This window comes from Equus przewalskii, chromosome 1 (assembly GCF_037783145.1).
Source record: "Equus przewalskii isolate Varuska chromosome 1, EquPr2, whole genome shotgun sequence".
In the NCBI taxonomy this organism is placed as follows: domain Eukaryota; kingdom Metazoa; phylum Chordata; class Mammalia; order Perissodactyla; family Equidae; genus Equus; species Equus przewalskii.
The window spans coordinates 160,730,350-160,751,781 of NC_091831.1; the positions used below are offsets into that span (position 1 = coordinate 160,730,350).

At 47.7% G+C, this 21,432-nt stretch overlaps 1 protein-coding gene across 3 annotated transcripts in view; it reads right to left on the minus strand.

The window, feature by feature from the left end:
- SLC7A8 (solute carrier family 7 member 8) overlaps positions 1-21,432 on the minus strand; it is a 50,997-nt gene that overhangs the window by 20,474 nt on the left and 9,091 nt on the right. For 2 of the 3 annotated variants that reach the window (XM_008528994.2, XM_070586880.1), the window contains exons 2-3: positions 14,457-14,661; positions 13,423-13,574 (exon numbers count right to left, since the gene is read on the minus strand). In XM_008528994.2, the coding sequence (XP_008527216.2) occupies positions 13,423-13,574; positions 14,457-14,661 (357 nt within the window). Of the gene's footprint in view, positions 1-3,495; positions 3,737-13,422; positions 13,575-14,456; positions 14,662-21,432 lie in introns of those variants that run through there. The other variant, XM_070586883.1, reaches the window with a different exon arrangement.

A 21,432-nucleotide genomic window follows, 5' to 3' on the forward strand; every position in this document is an offset into this window, starting at 1 on the left:
TTCTTCCACACTCCCAGGATCCTATAGCTAGTGTTACTGCCTCTTCTTCCTCCCCTTAGTAATTCAATACAGGAGTAAACAGGCTCGCCCTATAATAACTCCAGCTGTGCTTTTCCTCTCAGAAAAATTCAGGGCAAAAGACACTCCCCATACCCATCCTTCATCTAACCCCAGGCTCTCCCCATTCTCCTCCACATTCCACACAACTTCAGGCTCACAGACGCAACCCAGAACCACATGCAAACACAGGCCCGAGAGGTACAAACTTCCTGCAAGGCAAGTGGAGGGCCAGGATGTTCACGAACATGATTCCTTCGTTCTCTGACCCCATGGTTTTCTTGGTGTCCTAATTTTACCGACCAGAGGCTATAATCAAAGGCCATAAAAGGAGTCAAGATGAAAAACCAAGAGACGAACTCAAGAATCCCAAGTCTGAGTTCCTTCCTCTAGTTGGCGGGTAAGGAGTGGCCACACCGTGGGCTATCTTGTAGTGGACAACACCACGCGTGCTTTGGCAGAGCTCCCTCTGTGACCTTCCCAGGAGGAGTCAATCCAACCTGACTCACGTGAAGTTAAAGGATTATAAATTTTGGAAGGGAAAAATAGGAACAACATTTCTGGGGAAATTTTACCTTAAATTAATATATTTATAGACTATAGGTAAAAGAGGCAATTCAAAATTAATCTCTCTAGTCCATTGTGAAACAGACCATCAGTGAATCATTAGCAGAAACAAATAAATAAATCTTCAGTTAGAAAGTTTTAAGGATGGATTAGGGAACTGTGGGGCTGGTTTTAAGTCCCTGCAAACATCACAGAGCCAGGGCTGGGACTTCGTCATTCTCCCCTCAGCTCTACCCAGTGACACCTGGTGAGTGAAGGACCATGTGGGTTTGTGGTGTCTTTCTCAAGCGTAGAGCAAGCAAGTAGAGCTCAGAGTAGCTTGTGTAAGGAGTGAAGGATAAGAATGGGGTGGGGTTGAGTAGCTTGGAGGGATAGAGGAAGAGATGGTTCCCTCAGGGGGACCTGGTAGCCTGAGCTGACTCTAAGAATCATGGAACTTTAGAAGCTGACGAACCCGATGGCCATGGTGCCCTTCCCAGCTCAGTCACTTACGCTCAGGGAGACCGGACAAACCAGTCAAGCTTTCTGAGCCTCCCTCCCCTCTCTGTAAAATGCAGATGTGGTCCATTTCAATCCCATGAAGATGCTCGGTAACCTGTGTCCTGCTATATAAAATGTTAAGTGGCTATTCTTACTGTTCCTAAACTAAGAAACAGAAGTCAAAAAGAGGGCCTGATTAGCTCAGGATAATGCTGACAATCGGAGGCAAAGCAGAGTGGACGAGAAAAGGGATGGTTTGGAGGGTTTTGGAGGCACCACACCACACATCAGGCCGTATCTTGCATTGTTCCATAGCTTCTCCCTTGTTGCTTCCTCCTCTACCCCTGACCCTTCGCCTCAATTTCTAACCTGTTTCACCTTTTGCTCAGGAGGACGCTTGTCCACAAATTACCTGCTTTGGGGTCCTTCAAACCAAGCTGTCCAGAAGTGTGGGGTCACAGGCCCAACAGTGGAGTAGGGGGTTGTGGGGCTGGTAAATATAAGGCTGAGGCACTGAACCAGGAGTTCAGATGTTCAAGCACGTCCCTATGCCTTGGTTTCCACAAGTGAAGAAAATGATACCAATCCTTTAAAATTGTTACTAGGAAGGAATGCCCTAGAGAAAGCCAAGGAGTAGTACTGCTGCCGCCACTGCTGCTCGACTCCTCAGGCCCAGAGAAGAATGAAACTTCCTGTTCTTCCTGCAGCCAGCAGTGCGCACACAGCCATAAGCAACCCCCTGCTAGCCACTGTAACCTTGAGATCCTGTAACACTGTCTGGCACACAGTAGGGACTAACGCTTACTGAATAGAGGACAGATGGATGGATAAATCTATGCAGAAAACATCGGGGAGGGTGTGTAGGAGCCATTGTGCTTCTCCAGGGAGTAACCATCAGGGTATTTTACGTCATGGGACAACCTGTGTTGCCAGACAGAGATGGGGGGAGGGCACATAATTGTGGCTGCTTCTCCTTCCCCCGAGAAAGCTTGTAAAGCACAGGTTACCCCCAGAGACCACCAGATGACTGTCTTCAGGTGCCCTCTTCCTTCTGGACACAGGACGCTGGCCTCCTGTTGAGTGGGCTGGCAAAGGGTTGTTTTGTGTCTTCATCAGAGGGCCGATGAACACTTTCCCGCATGGATCCCCATACCAATCTCATTCCTTTTGCCAAGCCAGCTTCTGCTCCATGAACCACACTGTTCTGGTATGCTGGGGTGGAAGTGACAACGGGCCCATGTGGATAGGGAGCTGGATTGACTGTTGTAAGAAGAGGGCTCAGAAGGATGAACCAGTTGGGGCTCTGCCTGTGGACAACTCCTGGCACTGGAGGGAGGTGTTTGAGGCCTGCACCCTACTACCCAGAGATACGTCTCCAGCCTCATGGGCAAACAGAGCCAGGAATGACCCGAGACCCAGACCCTCATTTTATATGTGAGTAAAGTAAGACCTCAGCTAATTTGTGCCACACAACAGTCCCCTGCCCCCGCCATTCCCAGCCTTTCTTTTGTCACATACACGTCACTCTTCTTTCCCTTCGTCCATTCCCACATTCTCTCTCTCCCTCGCTCCTGTCGGTGGCACCCATGGTCACTGCTGACAGTGCCACTTGGGGCTCTGAGTCTGTCACCTGAAGACACTGGCTTGGCCCCAACCCACTTGCTTTCTGGGCAGCAGGAAGTAAGAAGCCAATGTGGATAAAAGGGAAGACTAAGATGGCTACTCCTCAGAAACCAAGAGAGTCATGTCCACTGCCCCAAGGGCTTTAGAAAGTTATTTCCCCAGGCAGACTTGTTTCTCTGCCTTGTGTCCCCTTCCCCTGGCCCCCTGGTCAATGTCACCATCACATGTTCCCTAGAACTCTGGGAGGGAACTCCATCTGGATTTCTTCATCTTGCCGGCTCACACCTCTCTCAGGAGTGGGCTGGAGGCAGCTTGGAAAGGCCTGTTTTCCTCTAGCATTTCCAGAACCAGGCTTCTCCCTCTCTTTTCAGACAAAAGAAAACAGGCAGCAGAAAGGGGAAAAAATGCCCAGACTTGCCAAAGTCCATAAAGACAGATGGTGAAGAAGAAAGGGAAAGAGTGAGCATGAGAAACAACAGGGGAGGAAGGAAGCGGAGGAACGATTTACATCATTATGAGAGAGAGAAGGAGCTCGGAGAAGAGAGAGAGAGAAGGCCAGGACAGAAAAAAGAAAGGTGGAATGTCCTAAGCACCCAGCTGCTGAAAGGGGAAGCGAGTGACGCCACTTTGTAGAAATCAGAACACCCTGTGCCTCTCCAGAACTTCAAAATAAGCACCATTCCGGGATGGAGCTACCCAGCCCTCTGAAACAGCTGTAAATTTCACCTGGTCATGGGCTTGCCAGAAGCCGTGGTTTCTTGGTCTCACCTTTTGCTGGGGCACGCACTTCTCTGCCTTCTGCCACGCTCGGGCCAGCTCCCCCTGACTCCCTCCCTCTGGACCTGGAGCAAAAGGGGCAAGGTGATGCCCCTCAGACCAGCCCTCAGGGTGCCCACTCCAGAGCAGTGGGTGAGTGCCCAGCCTGTGGGGAGGCGGTGTGGCGACTCTCGGCTCTGTGATAGGCTGGACGGGGCTCCTTGCCTGCCTCCCCTCGCTCTTGGAAGGGACTGGGCACGTGTTTCTAATTGTGGAAAAGCTACTTGGCTTGGCCTGCCTGACCTCAGCCATTTCCAGATCTAGGAGGTAACCAGTGTCGGCTGCCAAATAGGCAAGAAAACACTGGAGTCCTGTTTGAGTTCTAATGCACACAACAGAGGCGCTGATAAGGTTCCAGTTCTGCCCACGCAGGCCAGTCTGAGCTGTACTTCCTCCTCAAAGGTCTCCGAGAGGCCCGGGGGGAAATTGAGTAGGAGTAAGGAGGCATGGAGTCTGCTTCCTAGAGTCTTTCCCCACTTGCCCAAGACTGAGACACTTTTCACATGGGGTGAGGAGCGGCATTATAAAGTCTTGTGTCTGCCTACCTAGAACAAAGGTTAGTGGTATTATTACGTGTAAATAACTTGACTGATGAAAGACAAAAATATCAAAACAAAGCAACAGAAGCAGGAAGAAAAAAAATCAAAGGAGCCTTCTATAGACTAAGCTTTGATCCCAGCTTCTGGAAGGCCCACAATGAGGCTTTGAAATAGATCTTGCCTACACACTGCAGTAACATTTTGCCCTTCTCCGGCCCTTTTCATCTCAAAGAACTGACAACGTTTCAGAAATCTCAGAAGCCCCCTCTAAGGAGAGGAGGTGTGCTGAGGCTTCTGAAGGGCCTCTCCCTTCCAAGGGCAAACAAGCAGAGGAGGAGGGGCGCAGAGACGCTATGGAGCTTCTGGAGGTCCTGAATCACAGCTTTTCCCCGACGCTTCCAGCTAAGCTCCCGCCCATGCTGCCCCACCCCCACCCACCTCCCTTCCTGGCTCTCTCTTCCCTTTCCTTCTTATCCTGACCCTCTGTTCCAGCTGCCGGACCTGGAGTTTGTGCTGAATCACCATCCAATACTTAGTTCAGCCAAGAAGCCCGAACACACAGCTCAGCATTTTCTAAGAGCTGAGTAGTTCTCCCTTCTGCATTAGCTCCTGAGCATGGCTCCCGAGCTGGGGTGGGGGAGAAGAGAAAAAAGGAAGACACCCAGGAAGCAGGAGAGACAGACGTAGTTTGCCATGCCACCTTGAGGAGCCCAATTTTAATGCCACTCATCACTTTTCCAGCCCAGACCTGGAAAATTCCTGTTAACTGGTACCCCAGTTCTCAAGGCTGATGCCTTCCGGACCCAGAGAAAGGGGGATGGGGCAGATTCTACTGGTCTGCACAGAGCTCAGAAGGGCCAGCCTGTCTCTCCACTGTACTCAGTCTTGGAGGAGAGGGTGTGGGTCCTGGTGCTTGGACTGGAAGGCTTGTGGGCCCTTAGTATCACCAAGGTCTATAAACTTGGATCCAGGCTGCAAAGTTCTCAAGACTGGTCAGTTACAACCCAATTCCAAGGGCAGCTAGTGTTCAAAACTGCTAACCCCTCAAAACAAATCTTGTTCTCTCTTCTTCCCCCAAAGCTCCCAGTACCACTAGACGTCACTCCCATGAGTCTTCTGATTTTTTGTTTTGGGGTATAGGATATAAATTTGGTATATCATATTAACTCTTAAAAGTTCACCAGACAGGGGCCAGCCTGGTGGCGCAGCGGTTAAGTTCGCACGTTCTGCTTTGGTGGCCCGGGGTTCGCCGGTTCGGATCCCGGGTGCAGACACGGTACCGCTTGGCAAGCCATGCGGTGGCAGGCGTCCCATGTATAAAGTAGAGGAAGATGGGCATGTATGTTTGCTCAGGGCCAGTCTTCCTCAGCAAAAAGAGGAGGATTGGCAGTAGATGTTAGCTCAGGGCTAATCTTCCTCAAAAAAAAAGTTCACTAGACACAATTAACAGGTGATTTCATAAACCAGAGGCATTGGCTCCTCTGGGAAAGACAAAGTGGTCCTTGAGAGTTAGCAACAAAGGGGCAGAGGAGAGTTTAAACTTCTAGGCTGGTTCGAGAAAGTCAGCAAGCTGCTTTCATACTGGTGGAAGAAAACTCCCTGTTTCAGGGAGCCTCTATCCCATTCATTATCTGCCCAAGCAAGAGCGGACACGTTCCCAGGAACAAGCTCCTCATTCCCCAATTTCCAGAACTTAAGCTATTTAGACACATCCTTTGAAGAGCACAGCCCCAGTCCGAGAGTAAAAGCGGGAGACCAGAAGAGACACTACGGGAAGCCAGGAAAGATGAGGTGATCTGGACCAGGAATTGCAGTATATTGAAACTAAAAAGAAGACCTTGATTTCTCAGGTAGTCATTGGGGGCAAAGAGCCTGGTCTGTGAACAGACTGGATTTGGACCAATGGACAGAAGTGCCCAACACCAATGGATCTCTGGGGAAGGAGACCTCCATAAAACTCTCAAATTCTCTGTGCTATTTGCAAATGCTTACTATGATATATTAATTATAAAGCACTGTACTAATAGTTGTTCTTATTCTTAGAGCTCAAGACAGTAACTCTTACAGAAACGTAAGATGAGGATAATGGAGATACCTTCATTCCCAGGGTTACAGGCACAAGGAGTACTCCAGAGGTCATATAGGGCAGGGAGGAGGTGAAATAGCACTAAAGAACGGGCATTTACTCTGCCATTATAGGCATGGAGGCCAAAAGCACAAGGGCTGTCTTCCTCAAGTCCCAGCAACAGATCTTAAGTACTGGAGAGTGAACGAGAAGGTGGCAGACAGAGGGGCCAACTCAGCCCAGTCTGAACCACACCAACAGTAAAATACGATCCAGAGTTGTCCTCGATTTATTTCACCTGTGGTTCCAACAAGAACGTGCCATCCTTCACTCCCTCACCCTTACTCGCCAAGTTCTGCCAATTCTACCTTGTAAATGCCAAATACATCTACTTCTCCCCACTCCCACTGCCCCACCCCTGACTCATATCACTGTCCTCGCTAACCTCGGTTCCTGTAACCACATTGTAACAGGTCTCTTTGCTTCTGATCTTATTCTCCTCCCTGATCCATCCTTTACCCTTATAGCCACGATTCTTCTAAAATATAAATATGATAATGTCAATCGCCTGTTTGAACCCTTTAATGCCTTCCCATTGCTCTTTGTGTAAAGCCTAGTCTCTCTAGCATGGCCCATAAGGCCCTTCCAAGCCGGTCTCCACTTCTATCTACTTTTCCTACCTCCTAGTCCATGCTGTGCCTATATTGAACTACCCAGAGTTCCCCTGGAGGGCCAGGTTCTTTCTTGTCCCCAAACCTTGGCACATGTTAATACCCCTTGCTAGAACATTCTCCCTGCCCTGTCCCATTCCACCCTCGTCTCCACGCTGGACACTGCCTGGCCATCTCCAACTGGTCTTTCAGACTCAACTTATAGGTCACTTTCTCCAAGATCTTCCTCAACCCCAGTCCCTGCTCCCATTTCTTTTACTTCCAGCTCCCTGGATGCTGTCCTCTTGGGGAACTTACCACTTAGAACTCAAATTCCCTGTATACTTGTCAGAATCACCCATTGGACTGTGGGTTCCTTAGTACAAGAACTAAGTATCCTCATGCCTAACACAGTGCCCGGAGCAGAACAGACATTCAAATATTTGATAATGATTGAATGATTCTGTATCCCCTGCAGTACCTATAGAGGACACAAATGGACTCAATAAATACTTGTTAAGAGAAAAGCCTTAATTTTCTGCTGCTGCAGCAAATGAGAACGAGGAATTTTTTTTGGTTCACTGTTGTATCTCCTATGCCAAAAACAGTATCTAGCACGTGATGGGCACTTGATAAATGTTTGTTGAATGAACAAAGTATTGAGATTCTTCTTTATATAAAGCTTCCTGAGAGTCCCAACCTTTTCTAAGTTATACTGCTGTAGAGTAGGCTTTCGAGTAGCATCCTGGGGTAACTACCCTGAGGAAGACTTCCAACCAAAGACCTGCTCAGCGCTCCTCAGGGCTTTGTAGAGGACATGGAAGACAGAAATAGAAAGAACACATTATAACTGCTCATCACAAATGCTGGAGACAGTTAAGTTGAAACATACTTCATTTTGATTTGTAGATAAACTAGATTCCTCCCTCTTAGTCGTCAATCAATCAACATGTCCAGCCAATTCTACTCCTGAATCTTTCTTGTTTTTGTCATGTTGCAACTTAGTTTTTATTTCAGGCCTCCATCTCTCTGGCCTGGACAAATGCTTAGCCTGCTAACTCGTCTCCCTGCTGCAAATGTCATGGTCTTTCCTTCACTCAAATGTGAACCTAATCATGTTACTCCCCTGCTCAAAACCCTTCAGCGGTTCCCTGTCGCTTGAAGTCTGCTCTTTTCTGCATGATATATGGGATCTTTCAAGATCTGGCTCCTGCTCACCTGTTCAGCCTCATCTCCTGTCACTTTCCCAGGCTACACCCCCACTAAAATACTTGTTTTTCTCCAACAGGCATTTCTCTCTTGGCCCCAAGTCTTGCCAGAGCCCTTCCTGCTACCTAGTTGTTCTATTTTTATGCCCGCCTGGAGTCCACCTACTTACCTTTCAAGGTTCAGCTCAACTTGGGAGCCTTCCCTGACACTCCTCTCCCAACCCTGAAGCACCTTTCTCTGTGTTGTACACACTTTTGTCATCACATTGTATTATAATTATTTGTTTGTACGCCAATCTCTTACTAGCCTTTAATCTCTTCCAAGACTCTGTCTACATAATGCCTATCTCCACTCAGTACAGGAGCTCAATATGGTGATCAATGGATACATTTGCAATTTCTTTCTTTTTTTCCTAGGAAATCCACTTACAGAATAATTTTAGTCTTAATGAATCACAAAAATGAAAAATGGGATGTTAGTCAAGTTGACCACTGAGTAGAAATCAAAAGATTTTCAATATATTTAGATCTTAAAAGTTGGCTGGTTAGGAGATGTACAGAGAAAAAAGGGGGCTTGGATATATGGGCATCAAATCTAGGTCAGTTTTTATTTGTTTGGATTCATATACACAAGACAGACGGGACACCCAAAGAATTTTCTGGGGACTCGGAAAGGGCAAGAAGGCAGTACTGCCTGGCATCTGAGGCAATAGGTTTAAATGCGGATGAGAAGTCTGGGCCTGGAGGATATGAAACCTCAAAGGAAAATAAGTTGCGGTTAAGGGACTTAGAAACTGGAAAGACTGTTGAACCCTCTGATGTCAAGGGATTAATTTGCAAGAGACTTGCAAAACAACACACATGAGGGGCTGACCCCGTGGCCGAGTGGTTAAGTTTGCGCGCTCTGCTGCAGGCGGCCCAGTGTTTTTTCGTTGGTTCGAATCCTGGGCTTGGACATGGCACTGCTCATCAAGCCATGCTGAGGCGGCGTCCCACATGCCACAACTAGAAGGACCCACAACTAAAAAAAAAAAATGCACAACTATGTACTGGGGGGCTTTGGGGGAGAAAAAGGAAAAAAATAAAATCTTTAAAAAAAAAAAAAAAAAAACAACACACATGAGTTTCTCTCTCACCGCATCCTGCATCAGGCACCTGAAGTTTTCTGTGAAGAAACTGCAGAGCAGCTCAGGGTTGAAAGTCTTATGTACTCATACATACGGTGAAGTCCTTTCCCTTCCAAATCCCTCAAGGAAGGAAAGAGGGAGAAATCTGAAACCTTGGAAAACTAGCCTCTTAGGAATCTCAGTAGAAAGATAGACAACCAGATAATAAGTATTTTTTACTTGAGAAATGCATGCAGGGTACTCCTCTCTCCTCAGGGCGAGAAAGGAGAAGGAGGTTCTTTAGTACTAGGCATTCAGGGACAAGAGGGAGACTTCAATGAGAAGGAAAGATTCTACTTCAGATGCTGGAAATGAGCCCAGCTCCTAAAGAGAGGAAGGAGGCCAGGAGCCGCCTGAGTGAAAGGTGGCCAGGTCCCCAAGAGAGGGGGGACAAACAGATCCTGAAGGAAAACCCAGAGTTCGGAAGCAAGAAGCACAACTGGGGGACCCCAGAACACCTGACGCTCCTGGGTCATGGCGACCACTTTGTTTATAACTAGAAACTCAGGCAACAGCCACAAGATGCAGCTAAATGACAAAAGAGCAAGCTGCGGAAATAACCCAGCCATACGTATGTCTACATGCCCAGACACTGTACATCGCTAGATGCACTGTATTTAGAGCTGTCAGGACACCTATCCACTGTCACCACGGCTCCTGGGCAGGGGACAGGGGTGAGGATAAGGGAAAGCGTTGACTCTCTTTATATATTACTTGAATCTTTTACGTGGAGAATATAGTCATTTACTTATGAAATAACTTAAAAAAAAAAAAAAAAAAGAAGAAGAAGAAAGAAAGAAAAGAGAGACATTCAAGTAAATCACAAAAGAAGGCACCCAAACCAAGTTTTAACACCTCCTGTCCCGGTTCCTAACTCTGTCTTCCCATTAATATGCTTGCTCTGGAGCAGGGAGGAAGGATTTTCATTTAATTAAAATGTAAAATACTTTCTTTTTTTACTGCATGGTGGCTAGCGTATTCTGCTGACTCAGCAGTGACTAATCAGCTTTGACCTAAATCATAGAATAACTCCGAGTGGCAGCTGCAGTTGCATAAGCGTGATCCAGATCTGCAGTGCTGTCCCTCCCTCCGTCTCCTCCCCGCACCAGGCTTCTGGCAACTTGCAGGAAAGCCAGTTACAGCAGGCTCTCTGCCTCTCCACCCCAATCTGGCTCTTTCCACCATCATTTCTCATCCAATCTATTCCGAATTGGGCCCCACCACCAACCAGTCTTGACCTCATCTCCTTCCTCCCACAGCAAACGCCAGCCAGGGGCTTTGCCACGCCAGCTCTCCCCGCTGCGCTCTGTGCCCTGTCCTCCAGCTCCCTCAACCCCATGCCCTCCATTATATACTGTGACCTCTTCACAGAGGGTGGCTTCTCCCTCAAAACTCTTATTCCACAGTGGCTTGAGCCAGCCCCATCATCAGTGTGCCAAAATGACACAGCAGAAGGCAGAGCTCCTTACATAAATACATTCAGACCATCCCCAAGCTGTCTACTGCTTCCCTCAAGAATACGGCTAGACTGGGCCACACTCGGCTCTACTGCCAAAGAACGCTGGGCCTATTTTACACAGCTGGCTTGCCTGGCACCTGCTAAGGGATTGGGGTGCGGCTGGATGATGGTAGGAGGGGTGCTGGAATAAGAGGTATCAGCATTCAATGAAAGACAGCATCCCCCAAGCCTTCCTGACCTGGTTCCTATTTTACTAGACACTTTGAGAAATGATTTGAGGGGCCTGTTGAAGTGGGCTCCAAAAAAAGGAAAAAGCATTCAACAAACTAGAAAACAGAAACTTTGCACACAGACTCAAAGCAGCCGGGAGTGTCTGGTGAGGGAGGGCGAGTGTATGGCTCCGTGTACTGTGCACCTCCGCCGGGGGGAGGGGGGTGGGGGGGTGGGGAGTTGGGGGTTCCACATGGCCCTCACATCTGGGAGGAAAGGGGTGGCCTACAGGGTGAGTAAGGAGCTATTTTCCATTTCCCCCAAAGGAAATAAGGAGGAATGTTTAACAAGACTTTTCTGCTTTTGAAGGTAGAAAAGTACTTGAACACATATCTCAAGGACATTGAAACTTTCCTGTCTCTGGGGGACAAGCCTGAACGCTGCTAAGTTGGAGAGAATTCCTTGGAGTTCTCCCCAGGAGGCAGAGGACAGGCCAGATTGAACCTTTGATGGCAGGAATCCGGAGAGGGGAAGATCTTGTCATTTTTGTTACCAGAGTTTCTAAATTCCTCCTTGGCTTGGGGCTAGCAGTGTGGGGGTGGGGAGGTGGGGGTGGGGATGAGGGTGGGGGGTGGTTGCTGTGGAGGGGACTGTGTATGACCTATCTTTCTGGAGCTGGGCTGCCGGCAGGGGTGATCCTCATCTCTTTATCTTATCTCCTGGGAGGGTCTGGCTTTAGGGGATATCCAGGGGCTACACTACTCCAGAGGGTCTTTGTGCAAGGGGTCACCTACCCTTGGTGAGTTTGGGGAACGCAAAGGAAGCTGTGGGGTCTAGCTGCCCAAGAAACTCCAGCCTGTGGCCTGGTTTCTCTCCTAGGGGACAAACTGAACAGCCGCAGGGTTCTCAATTTCTCGTCGGAGGGTGAGGGTGGCCTCTGTCTGAGACACTTTAGCAGCATCAGCAGGAAAAAGGAAGCTGTGCCTGTGTGCACGAGACACTGAAATAGCAGTGGCCAGCACTTATGTGGTCCCTCTTCCCACCCCCATTAGCCTGTCTGATGGCAGAAACAGCAACTCTTCCTGCATTCCCACGCTCCCTTCCCCTTCCCCCACCTCCCCTGGCTCTGGATCCAGCTAGCAAGCAAGGACCTCATGACTACCCTCTGTGACCACCCTCAGTGACCACCCAATATGACTGGGCCGGGAGGTGCCTGATGCTGTGCTAAGAATTTTTGCAACCACGACCTCCTGTGCAGGCAGGATCACAACCTCCATCTCACAGTGGGGTGGGGTGGGGAACTTGGGCAACACCTGCCACAGTTAGAAAGCAGTGCAGCCTTAGGCAACCTGCTTCTGGAGCCCACAGTCCTCTGCTTTCAAGTCCACGAGCAGGACTGACCAAGTACAAAGAATATGCCTCAAACAAGTGTCATGGCCCCACAGTACCACTTGCCTGGATGGTAGGGGTCTATTCCAGAGCTGAACACTGCTGCCAAAGAGGGCACACTTGCCAAGGAGACCACCCCTTGGATCCCAGCTGGCTGCCCTGTGAAAGGCTTTGGGGTGGGCGCTCCCCTCCCCATCCCACCAGCATCACAGAAGGAAAGTGTCAAGACCTGGGAAAGGGTGTGTCCAGGATGGTCTCTACCCTCAGCTAAGTGTCTGTGTGTTGGCAGGTATGGGAAGGCAGGGACTGAGCTAACTCTAGAAGTGGAGTGTCTGAAAAATTCCAAATATTTACTTTAGAAATTAGTTTTTGGTTAAAAGATATAAAACACCCCAATCCATTGAGATCCCTGATATCAGAGGCTCAGTGTGGAGACTTCCTAGAAACATGGGTTGCAGAACTCCTCTGTAAAGCCTCTCTAACCTATTCTGGCCCACAGAGATTATTTCTCCTTGTCTGAATTTTTACTGCTATTGAATCCTAACCACAGAATCTGTTTATATGGCTTTTCTCCCCAGTTAGACAGAAAACTTATCAAGGGCGGGGTCCATGGACAATGCATTCATTTTTTCCCAACTCACACCTTTACACTCTCCTACCAGAGACATTTAAGATATGAGCTGGCAGATTGCAGTGGATGAGGCCAGAAAAATCTTCCTATGAGCAGCAGGGAGCCTTCAGTGGGGTGTGTGTGCTAGAAAGAGGAGGAATCAGGAGACCAGGGCTCCACTGGGGCCTGCCACCTTGGGTAAGTCACTTGCCTGTCTCCTTATCTGCTCTAGGAAAATTATAATACTGGCCCAGCTTACCTCAGGGATTAGTCATGAGGCTCAGATCAGATAACAGAGGTGAAGGTGCTTTGTGTAACACAGAGAACCCTGCCAGTGAAAATGATGGTGCCTCTGCATAGCGACTTACTTACGTGTCTTCTTTTTTTAACACCAGATAATTGTATGCAGAGTCCATTCATCCAAAACACAGATGTAGAAATTGAAAGAAAAGTAATGAGGGGAAAAAAAAAAAAATAAAGGAAGGAAGGAAAGAAAGATGGAGAGAAGGAGAACTGGAGACATGTACGCCACCAGGAAGGCTGAAAGAGGCCGTCCTGAGAACAGGGCCCAGATGGCACTTACATAAGCAGATGGCAGCCAGGAGCCGAAGGCCAGAGTCTGGGGGGAAGCAGGTTGGGAAGAGCGGCTGGAGCACGTAGTTGGAGAAGGTGAGGGCGATGACCGCCTGGTTGGTGGGGTAGATCACCAGCACAGCAATCCATAGCCTCAGGAACCTGAAGGGGGACCAGGATCAGACTTGACCCAAGACTGCAGTAGAGATCCTGTCCCCTCCAACAGGCATGGCAGGGACGCTGAAGTCGTCAGGGGGAAGCCTGGGCAAGTCGCTGGGCAGTGTTAGGAGACGCAGGTGGGCTAAAGGGATGCGTTTCCTTTTTGTTTTTAGGGATGCTGAGGAGCCCAGGCTACCCTCCCCTCAAATGAGACTCCCAGCCCTCTGCAGTGACAATAAAATGGTTGAACGATGAAGAGCTTAGTTTCTTCTTTCTCTTGCCCCTCTCCTTTTATCATCTCTTCTTCACTCTGGCCCCCAGCATCCAGTGGTGGAAAGCGAAATTTGCAACCCCAGAATTTTGACAGCCAGGACATGCTAAGGGTGTGGTCACTTAAGCAACTTCCAAGGGAGGCATTGAGTGGGGTTTGAGGGGGAAGTGTTCTGCACACCCTTGGGCCCCTTGGTGAGGGTTGAGGTCTTCAGTAGCAGGGCTGCGGAAGCTGAGGAAATTCAGGATCAGGGCTTGACTCTAGAGGGAGGCCATTATCCTTGGTAATATGAGAAGAGGTACCCTGTCCCGTCTCTGAGGTGATCATCTCATTTGTCAAGATAAAAGGGCTTTGTTTTGGGATGTGCCTTCCCTGGGAGTTGTCATATAATTCATCTGCTCTCACTCATAGACTTGCCCACTAAGATGAACAAAGAGATTAAAACTACAACCTGGTTCTTCCGTCACTCTCAGGAGCATCAAGGGGACATAAGGCTATATTAGCAAACGCACATAGAGGCAAAAGAGGAATCCCATTGTCTAGCTCTCCTCAACACACTGGAAACCCCTGGCCTCAGCTGCCTAGACCACTTGGGCCTCTGCAGAACCTCTTACCCAGCCAGTCCTCCAAAGATGTCCTTGACGTAGGAGTAGTCACCTCCAGATTTGGGGATGGTGACCCCGAGCTCAGCATAGCACAAGGCTCCCACAGCTGTGATGAGACCCGTCACGATCCAGACGATGAGAGCAAGGCCCACAGAGCCGGCATTCTCCAGCACACCCTTCGGCGAGACGAAGATTCCAGAGCCAATGATGTTCCCTGCACGAGGCACCAAGGGGACCAGGGGAGACACTGGGGTCAGCACAGTTGGCAGGACCAGCATTTCCAGGGGTGGTTTCATGTGTGATTTGATTCTAAGATGCCTTTGGGATGGGTAAATCACCTTCAGGCAGGCATGTCTAGCAACAATTCTCCTTACAAATAGGGTAAAGAGGAGCAGACAAGGGATAGGTACAGACCAGGAACTGGGTCAAGCATCTTACATGTCCCCTTTAATCCTCAGGATGACCCTATGGAGTCAGATCTCATTTCTCCCGTTTTACAGAGGAGAAAACTGAGACTTGGAGACACCAAGTGCATTGCCGAAGTCCACACAGTAGTAAGTGGTGGCACAGGTCTTGAAACTCAGGACCCTCTGACCAGGCTGCACATGGTCCACCCAAGGTGACAAAGGTCTTACAACTGGCTGGAAATGACAGGGCTGGAAAAAGAGGCTGTTCTCAGAGACTGGCTGCCAACTAGAGCACTTCAAAAATGAGCCGAAGGACAACACCTTTTGGGCAGATTGTGATCATGTTCCATGACTGGGGGTTTTCAAGACCCATGAGTGTGGACAGCACTCCCAGAGGCTCGCCTCTACCCTAGACACGACAGTCCCACCGTTGGTGAGAAACATGAAATAACCCTATAAAAAAACAGTCCTAGGAGTTTGGAAGTGGTTTGTAGGAGTGCGATACAGGTGAAGCCCCTGTACTACAGTCTTCCAAAGGTCGCTCCCCTCCAGCATTTCATGTGACCCTCACAACAACCTTATGGAATTCAGGAAGAGGAGGAAGAGGAGGAAGAGCAGCTGTCTCTCTCTATCTTACAAACGAAGAGACTAAGATACAGAGGGGTTAAGTGGCTTTCTCCAAATTCCACAGCTACTGATGGGTAAAATTGGATCTAGAAGTCGGTCTCCTGATGCTTAATCCGGCGCTCTTTCCACTAATCCACTTCTGCTTCTGTATGTGAGAGGCTGCTTTTCTCCTGAGAGGGAGGCCAGCAGCGAGGACTGAAGGGTTGGCTGCTGGGATGTGTGTGCTGGGCAAGGGAGGAGTAGGAGAGTGGGGGCAGCTCCTCACACGCTCCTTCCTAAGTTTCCCTTTGTCCACTTCTTGTGTTTCAACGTGGAGATCAGGGTGCACTGGACAGATGTTCAAAAGCTCTCTCTTCAAGCCCCATCTAGCTGCACCACCAAAGGCCTGAGGGAAGAAGCACAGACTAAAGGAATCCCGGGAGAAACGCAGAGCTGGAGTATTATGAGGCCGGTTGGATTTGACAGTGTTCTGAGGACATCTCAAACTCCCACCATCTCTCTTTAGTGGGTTGGAACCAGTTCTGGGCTGAACGAGATGCAGAATATAGGATTTTATGTTCAACCTTCAAAAACCGACTTTCAGATCTCAACCATACCCCAACCTCAATCCAGTCCTGAAACTTTCACTTCTAAACCCAAATTCAATGTTTAATCCCATACATCCAGCTATTTCAGTCAAAGGGGAAGAGAAGAGGATATCCATATTGTTCTAAAAGCAATAACATTCTATTCTTCTGGAATGCAGAATATGCTGCCCCTTTTCAAACTAAGAAATTGCAGTATGAGATGAGTAATGGGAGAGGGAAGGGATCCAGATGGGCGTAAAAGCAGCAACAAGCTGTGAGACTGAAATGCAGAATCAGAGGGCAGGGGCCACAGCTATACTCAGATGGAAAGGAGGCACATTTCTGTCTCAAACATGCCCTCCTTCTCCTGGGGCTAACAGTCTATCCCAACAAGACAGGGCTGTGTAGAGAAATAAAACCAAAAGAAGAAACAATCCTTCATGTTCAAATTCATGATCTAAACATCAGGCAAAGAAAGGGAGAAAAATGAGATCTGGGTGCCACCAGTTCTTAGAGGTTTTTCCTTTCCTTGTATGTTGATTTAAAGTCCTAGGATAGGATAAGAAGATATCTCTCAGCCCTCTTCTCTCCTCAACCGGTCCCTATATGTGCTTTGCATGAATGTTGGTTTAGTGGAGACTAAAAGATCTTCTGGGGTAGTTAGTATTCGTGGACTCAAGACACAGTGACCCTGTGAGGTGACCCTTCACCTGCCAAACTAAACATGCTGCTGTTCCCTGGAAGACACCAAATGCCAAGAGCTGAGAACTGGAGACAAGGTTGCTAATAGTGCTGAAAGATGATAGTAAATTCCTTGCCTAGTAAGAATTTATCAGGAGAGTGATCTGTAAGGCATTTCAAAGGCAGCCAAGAAGAGAGCATACCGGTAGGGTTATAAAGCTAGCTCAAGGGGTTAGAAAAACAATCAATACAGGAGAAAAACAAAGTTTGACTTTGGTCTTTAAGGTGTGGAAAGGGGAGGGAGGAAACATCTGGGCATTTCTCAGAGCCAGGAATGGCTGTTTCCAGAGGGAAAGTGGGGGTGGATGTTATTGAAAAGATCCCATCTTCTCAGGAATGAAGAATGTCAATGTTTCACTAAGGGTTCTTGGAAAACAAATATCCCAATGGGGACCAGTAAACACTCCTGTTCTCCACTCTGACATTTCCAGAATGTGTGCCCCCTCCCTCATTCCAGGTGGAGGCGGGACGTGCAACACCAGCAGCCCTTTGTGGGGTCTGACCACTGCCTGCCTCTCCTTATTCTTGGACACCATGTCTGTCCATGGAGCTGCCCAGTGATGGTGAGGGTTGTAATAGGTTGGCACTGGGACAAGAGTCCTCATTTTATAAAAATTGGGTTCTCCCTTGCCAACAATCTTAATTTTGACCCAATTAAAATGGCGAAGATGAAAGCTTGAAAAAAAAATTGAATTGTGCTAGCTAAACCTGAGCGCCAGGGAAGAGGAAGGAGAGGAACGCCTCTCTCTGATTCTAGGAAGCCGCTACCTAGAAAACCAGAATTGGATAACATTTCCTCCACCTTAGTGGCCTCTGGAACTTCTGCAAGGGGAGGAATGCCATCCATAGCACAGTTATGTTCTGGAGCTGAAAGACCATTTGCTCAAAAGTAATGCCTACTAGTACAATCTTGAGTGCAATTATTTGATGAATATTTACCTCTCCCACTAGGCTGTAAGCTCCATGAGAGCAGGAACTGTATTGTTTCCCCTCGCCCGTCAAGAGTCATGTAGTAGACATTCCATAAACATTTACTGAATGAATCATGTCTGACATCAGTCTAGAACTTAGCTCCACAGAGCAATTTAATACACCTGTTTCTTTGGACACTCCAAATCTTGCAAAGTACGTCAAGTGTGTATTGTAGGCAAACGAGTAAAGCAACCCACTTATTTCCCGGCTGAGGACAGTAGACTGGCTATTACGACCATCTCCAGTTTACAGGGAAAGAAAGTAGGGCAAACATTATTCTTATTTTCCAAATGGGGAAAATGAGGGAGGTATTATTATCCCTATTTTATGGATGAAGAAACTGACACCCAGAGGTAGTTATTTGCCTAAATCACAGGGTAAGTTAGTAGTAACTGGATTAGAACCTAAATCTTCTGTCATAGCCTCAAGCTTTTCCCGGAAAACAGTTTTACACGTTCCACTCTATAGGCAATGAGAATGGTTCACAGAAGGCGCTTACTAAAGAATTGGAACACAAGTCAGATTCCTTCCTTCTATTGCAGGACCACCTTTAATGGTGACTTACAAAACATCACATTCACTACCTTACTTGATTCTCGTAACTACTTTCTTAGGTGCACAGGGCAGGTATTATCGATCCTATTTATCTCTGAAAGGCTGAAGTTCAGAGAAGTGAGGAGACTTGATCAAAGTCACATACTGCACAGGTAGCTAGGCCTGGACAAGAGGCCAAGTCCTTGGACTCCTGGCCCAGCGTTTCCCCCTCTACTCCACACTGCCTCTCCAGAAATTGCACAACACACACTTTAACTGTAGGGCTTTTAAACTTGGAGACTATCCAAATGAGGCTTTTCTGGAGTGGCTTTGAAAAAGAACTGGAGAAGGCTTTTCTACCTTTCTTCATGAGAGGTCGGAGGAAAGTTGATGACTATGGGGACTGTTTTTCTCCATTGTTTTACTCTTAGACTCGATTCATTGTCTATAAAGCCATTCAAGAATGACATGCCCACCCATGTGGTAAAGCCAAGGTATTGGAGGTCAGGATTCCAATCCTCTCTTTCCTTCACTCCAATTAGTAAAGTAATTATCTTATCACATAGATCTTCTTTAGTGAAAAATGGGTCATAAGATGCCTGGACAATGAGGCCCAACTTGGCTTGTTCTACCAAAGAAAAGCCAGCCAAATCACTTTAGGGGCCAAGTTGTATTAGTGGGCAAGTCTTCACTAGAAAAATTGCTAGGATTGAGAAAATCTACATTTGCTATGAATAACCACTGACTTCCCCCGTGGGCCCATACCCATGTGACTCCTATTAAGACCTTACTCACCTCCAGGCCTGTCCGCACTAGAATGTTATAGCCATCAAAGAATTTCTTGGTCATGGAAGTATAGACTTCTCATGACCAACAGACCCTCAGAACCAAAAGGCTCTGGCCTTCCATACTAACTCATGCTAGTCTTGAAATCTAGCCAGAGCTCCTCCTGGGGCTTGGAGGTTCTGTCCATTTCCAGGATGTCTAGAGAAAGCTGAGGTGAACCTTCTTTGAATTTCTTCCATAAAGTGGCTGGGAGGAACTCAGGATTTCCAGGACTGGGGGAACAGCGTGGAAGCAGGGTCTGGTATGCTGAAGCCACATTTTGATCCTCATGGCAGGCCTGGAAGCTCACCATGCTCCTCACCCTGTACATAGTCCACCCTTTTCCACAGGGGATGTTCTAAGACCCCCACTGGATGTCTAAAACTGAGGACAGTACCAAACCATATATATACCATGTTTTTCCCTATACATATATATTTGAGGTGTGACAGCAAAACTAGCAGAATTTCTTTTTCCTCTTTCATGGATAGAAGATTCATTCTTCCTGTAGATCTTAGCAACATCAGGATATGATTTTTTTTCTTTCCTTAAATCGAGAACTTTCACTTAAAGGAAGCACTTTACAGCTTTTCTTTGGCATATGCAAATTGCCAGCATCACTACTCTTTCACACTGGGAGCATTACTAAAGAAAATAAAGGTTACTTGAACACAAGCACTGAGATACCACGACAGTCAATCTGATAACCAAGCCGGCTACTAAGTCACTAACGGGTGGGTAGCATATAGAATGCTGGACAAAGAGATGATTCACATCCCCAGCAGGATGGAGCAGGATGGCGCAAGATTTCATCACACTACTCAGAATGGCACGCAATTTAAAACTCGCTATTGTTTATTTCTGGAATTTTCCATTTAATATTTTCCGACCGAAGTTGACCGTGGGTAACTGAAACTTCGGAAAGCAAAATCGTGGATAAGGGGGGACTACTGAATACACTTTCCCATCAGGACTGTACAAATAGCTACCTCAGGGTGACATCAGTTCAAGACTCCGACACATGTCCTGTGGAGTTCCCATCTCCCACAGAAGAGATGTGAAAGGTACTGCAAGACTCTGCTGTTTTGGATTCCTCACTGAAAAGTGAACAGGGCACTAGACTTACAGTTGGAGGAGCCACTGAGTCCTTGGTTTGCCACTCACAGGCCGTGTGACTTGAATTTTTCTGAGAGTCCCTTCTTCCATCTGCTGGATGAGAATAATTGTTCCTGCCCTTCCTACCTCACATGGTTTTTGTGGGGATCAAAGGAGATCACATATGTGTGGGAGAACTTTATAATCTGTGAAATCCTAGCAAATATAAGCAATTGCTAGGATTGATAGCAGTAGAGATAGAGACCATTTCCAGAAGAATTCAATGGGCTTGCTCTGGAAGCTTGGCTCCCAAATAGCACTGTAGAGCCAGGACCATAAGTACTCTCTGAGTCATTTGTCTGCTTGTCTAGGTATAATTTTTAGATGCCTCAGGTGGGCGGCCAGCAGGTAATTACACCTCAAAAAGTATTTATTAGGCATCCACTCTGTACATGTTTGCTTTAAAAGGTAATTGGGAAGCACTTGTTCGCACATGGACTTTTAATGAAATCGATGGCGCCAACCACCACCCACCAGCCACTGAAAGACAGGCCTCCTGGCCTGAGGGGCTAAGAGTGCTGAGCCCTCAAATATTCCCATTAAGGATTCTCATCCGGCCTGCAGAGTCTCCCTGTGTGGTTGGGAGACCAGGCACTAGCAGTGAGAGCCTTTGTCTTCCTCAGCAGTTCTCTTCCAGGAGCAATTTTGCACCATTCCTCTACCCCCAGGGGACAGTTGGCAATGTCTGGAGACATGTTGGTTTGTCACAACCAGGGGGGAGGGGAGTTGCCACGGGCATCTAGTGGGTAGAGGCCAGGGATGCTGCTAAACATTCTATGGTGCATGGGACAGTTCCCCACAACCAGGAAGTATCTGACCCAAAAGTTAATAGCACCAAGATTGAGAACCCCTGCTCTACCTTCAAGCCTCAATGCCATCATTTGTTTAGTCTCTAAAGTTCCTTCCAGATTTGAATTTAGATGATTTGGGTGTTGGTTTTTTAAGCCAAGTACAAAAATTTATTGTTCATGGGAATAACTCATTTTTAAGCTAAAAAAAATTTTTTTTTTTTGAGGAAGATTAGTCTTGAGCTAACTTCTGCTGCCAATCCTCCTCTTTTTTGCTGAGGAAGACTGGCCCTGAGCTAATATCCATGCCCACCTTTCTCTACTTTATATGTGGGATGCCTACCACAGCACAGCTTGCCAAATGGTGCCA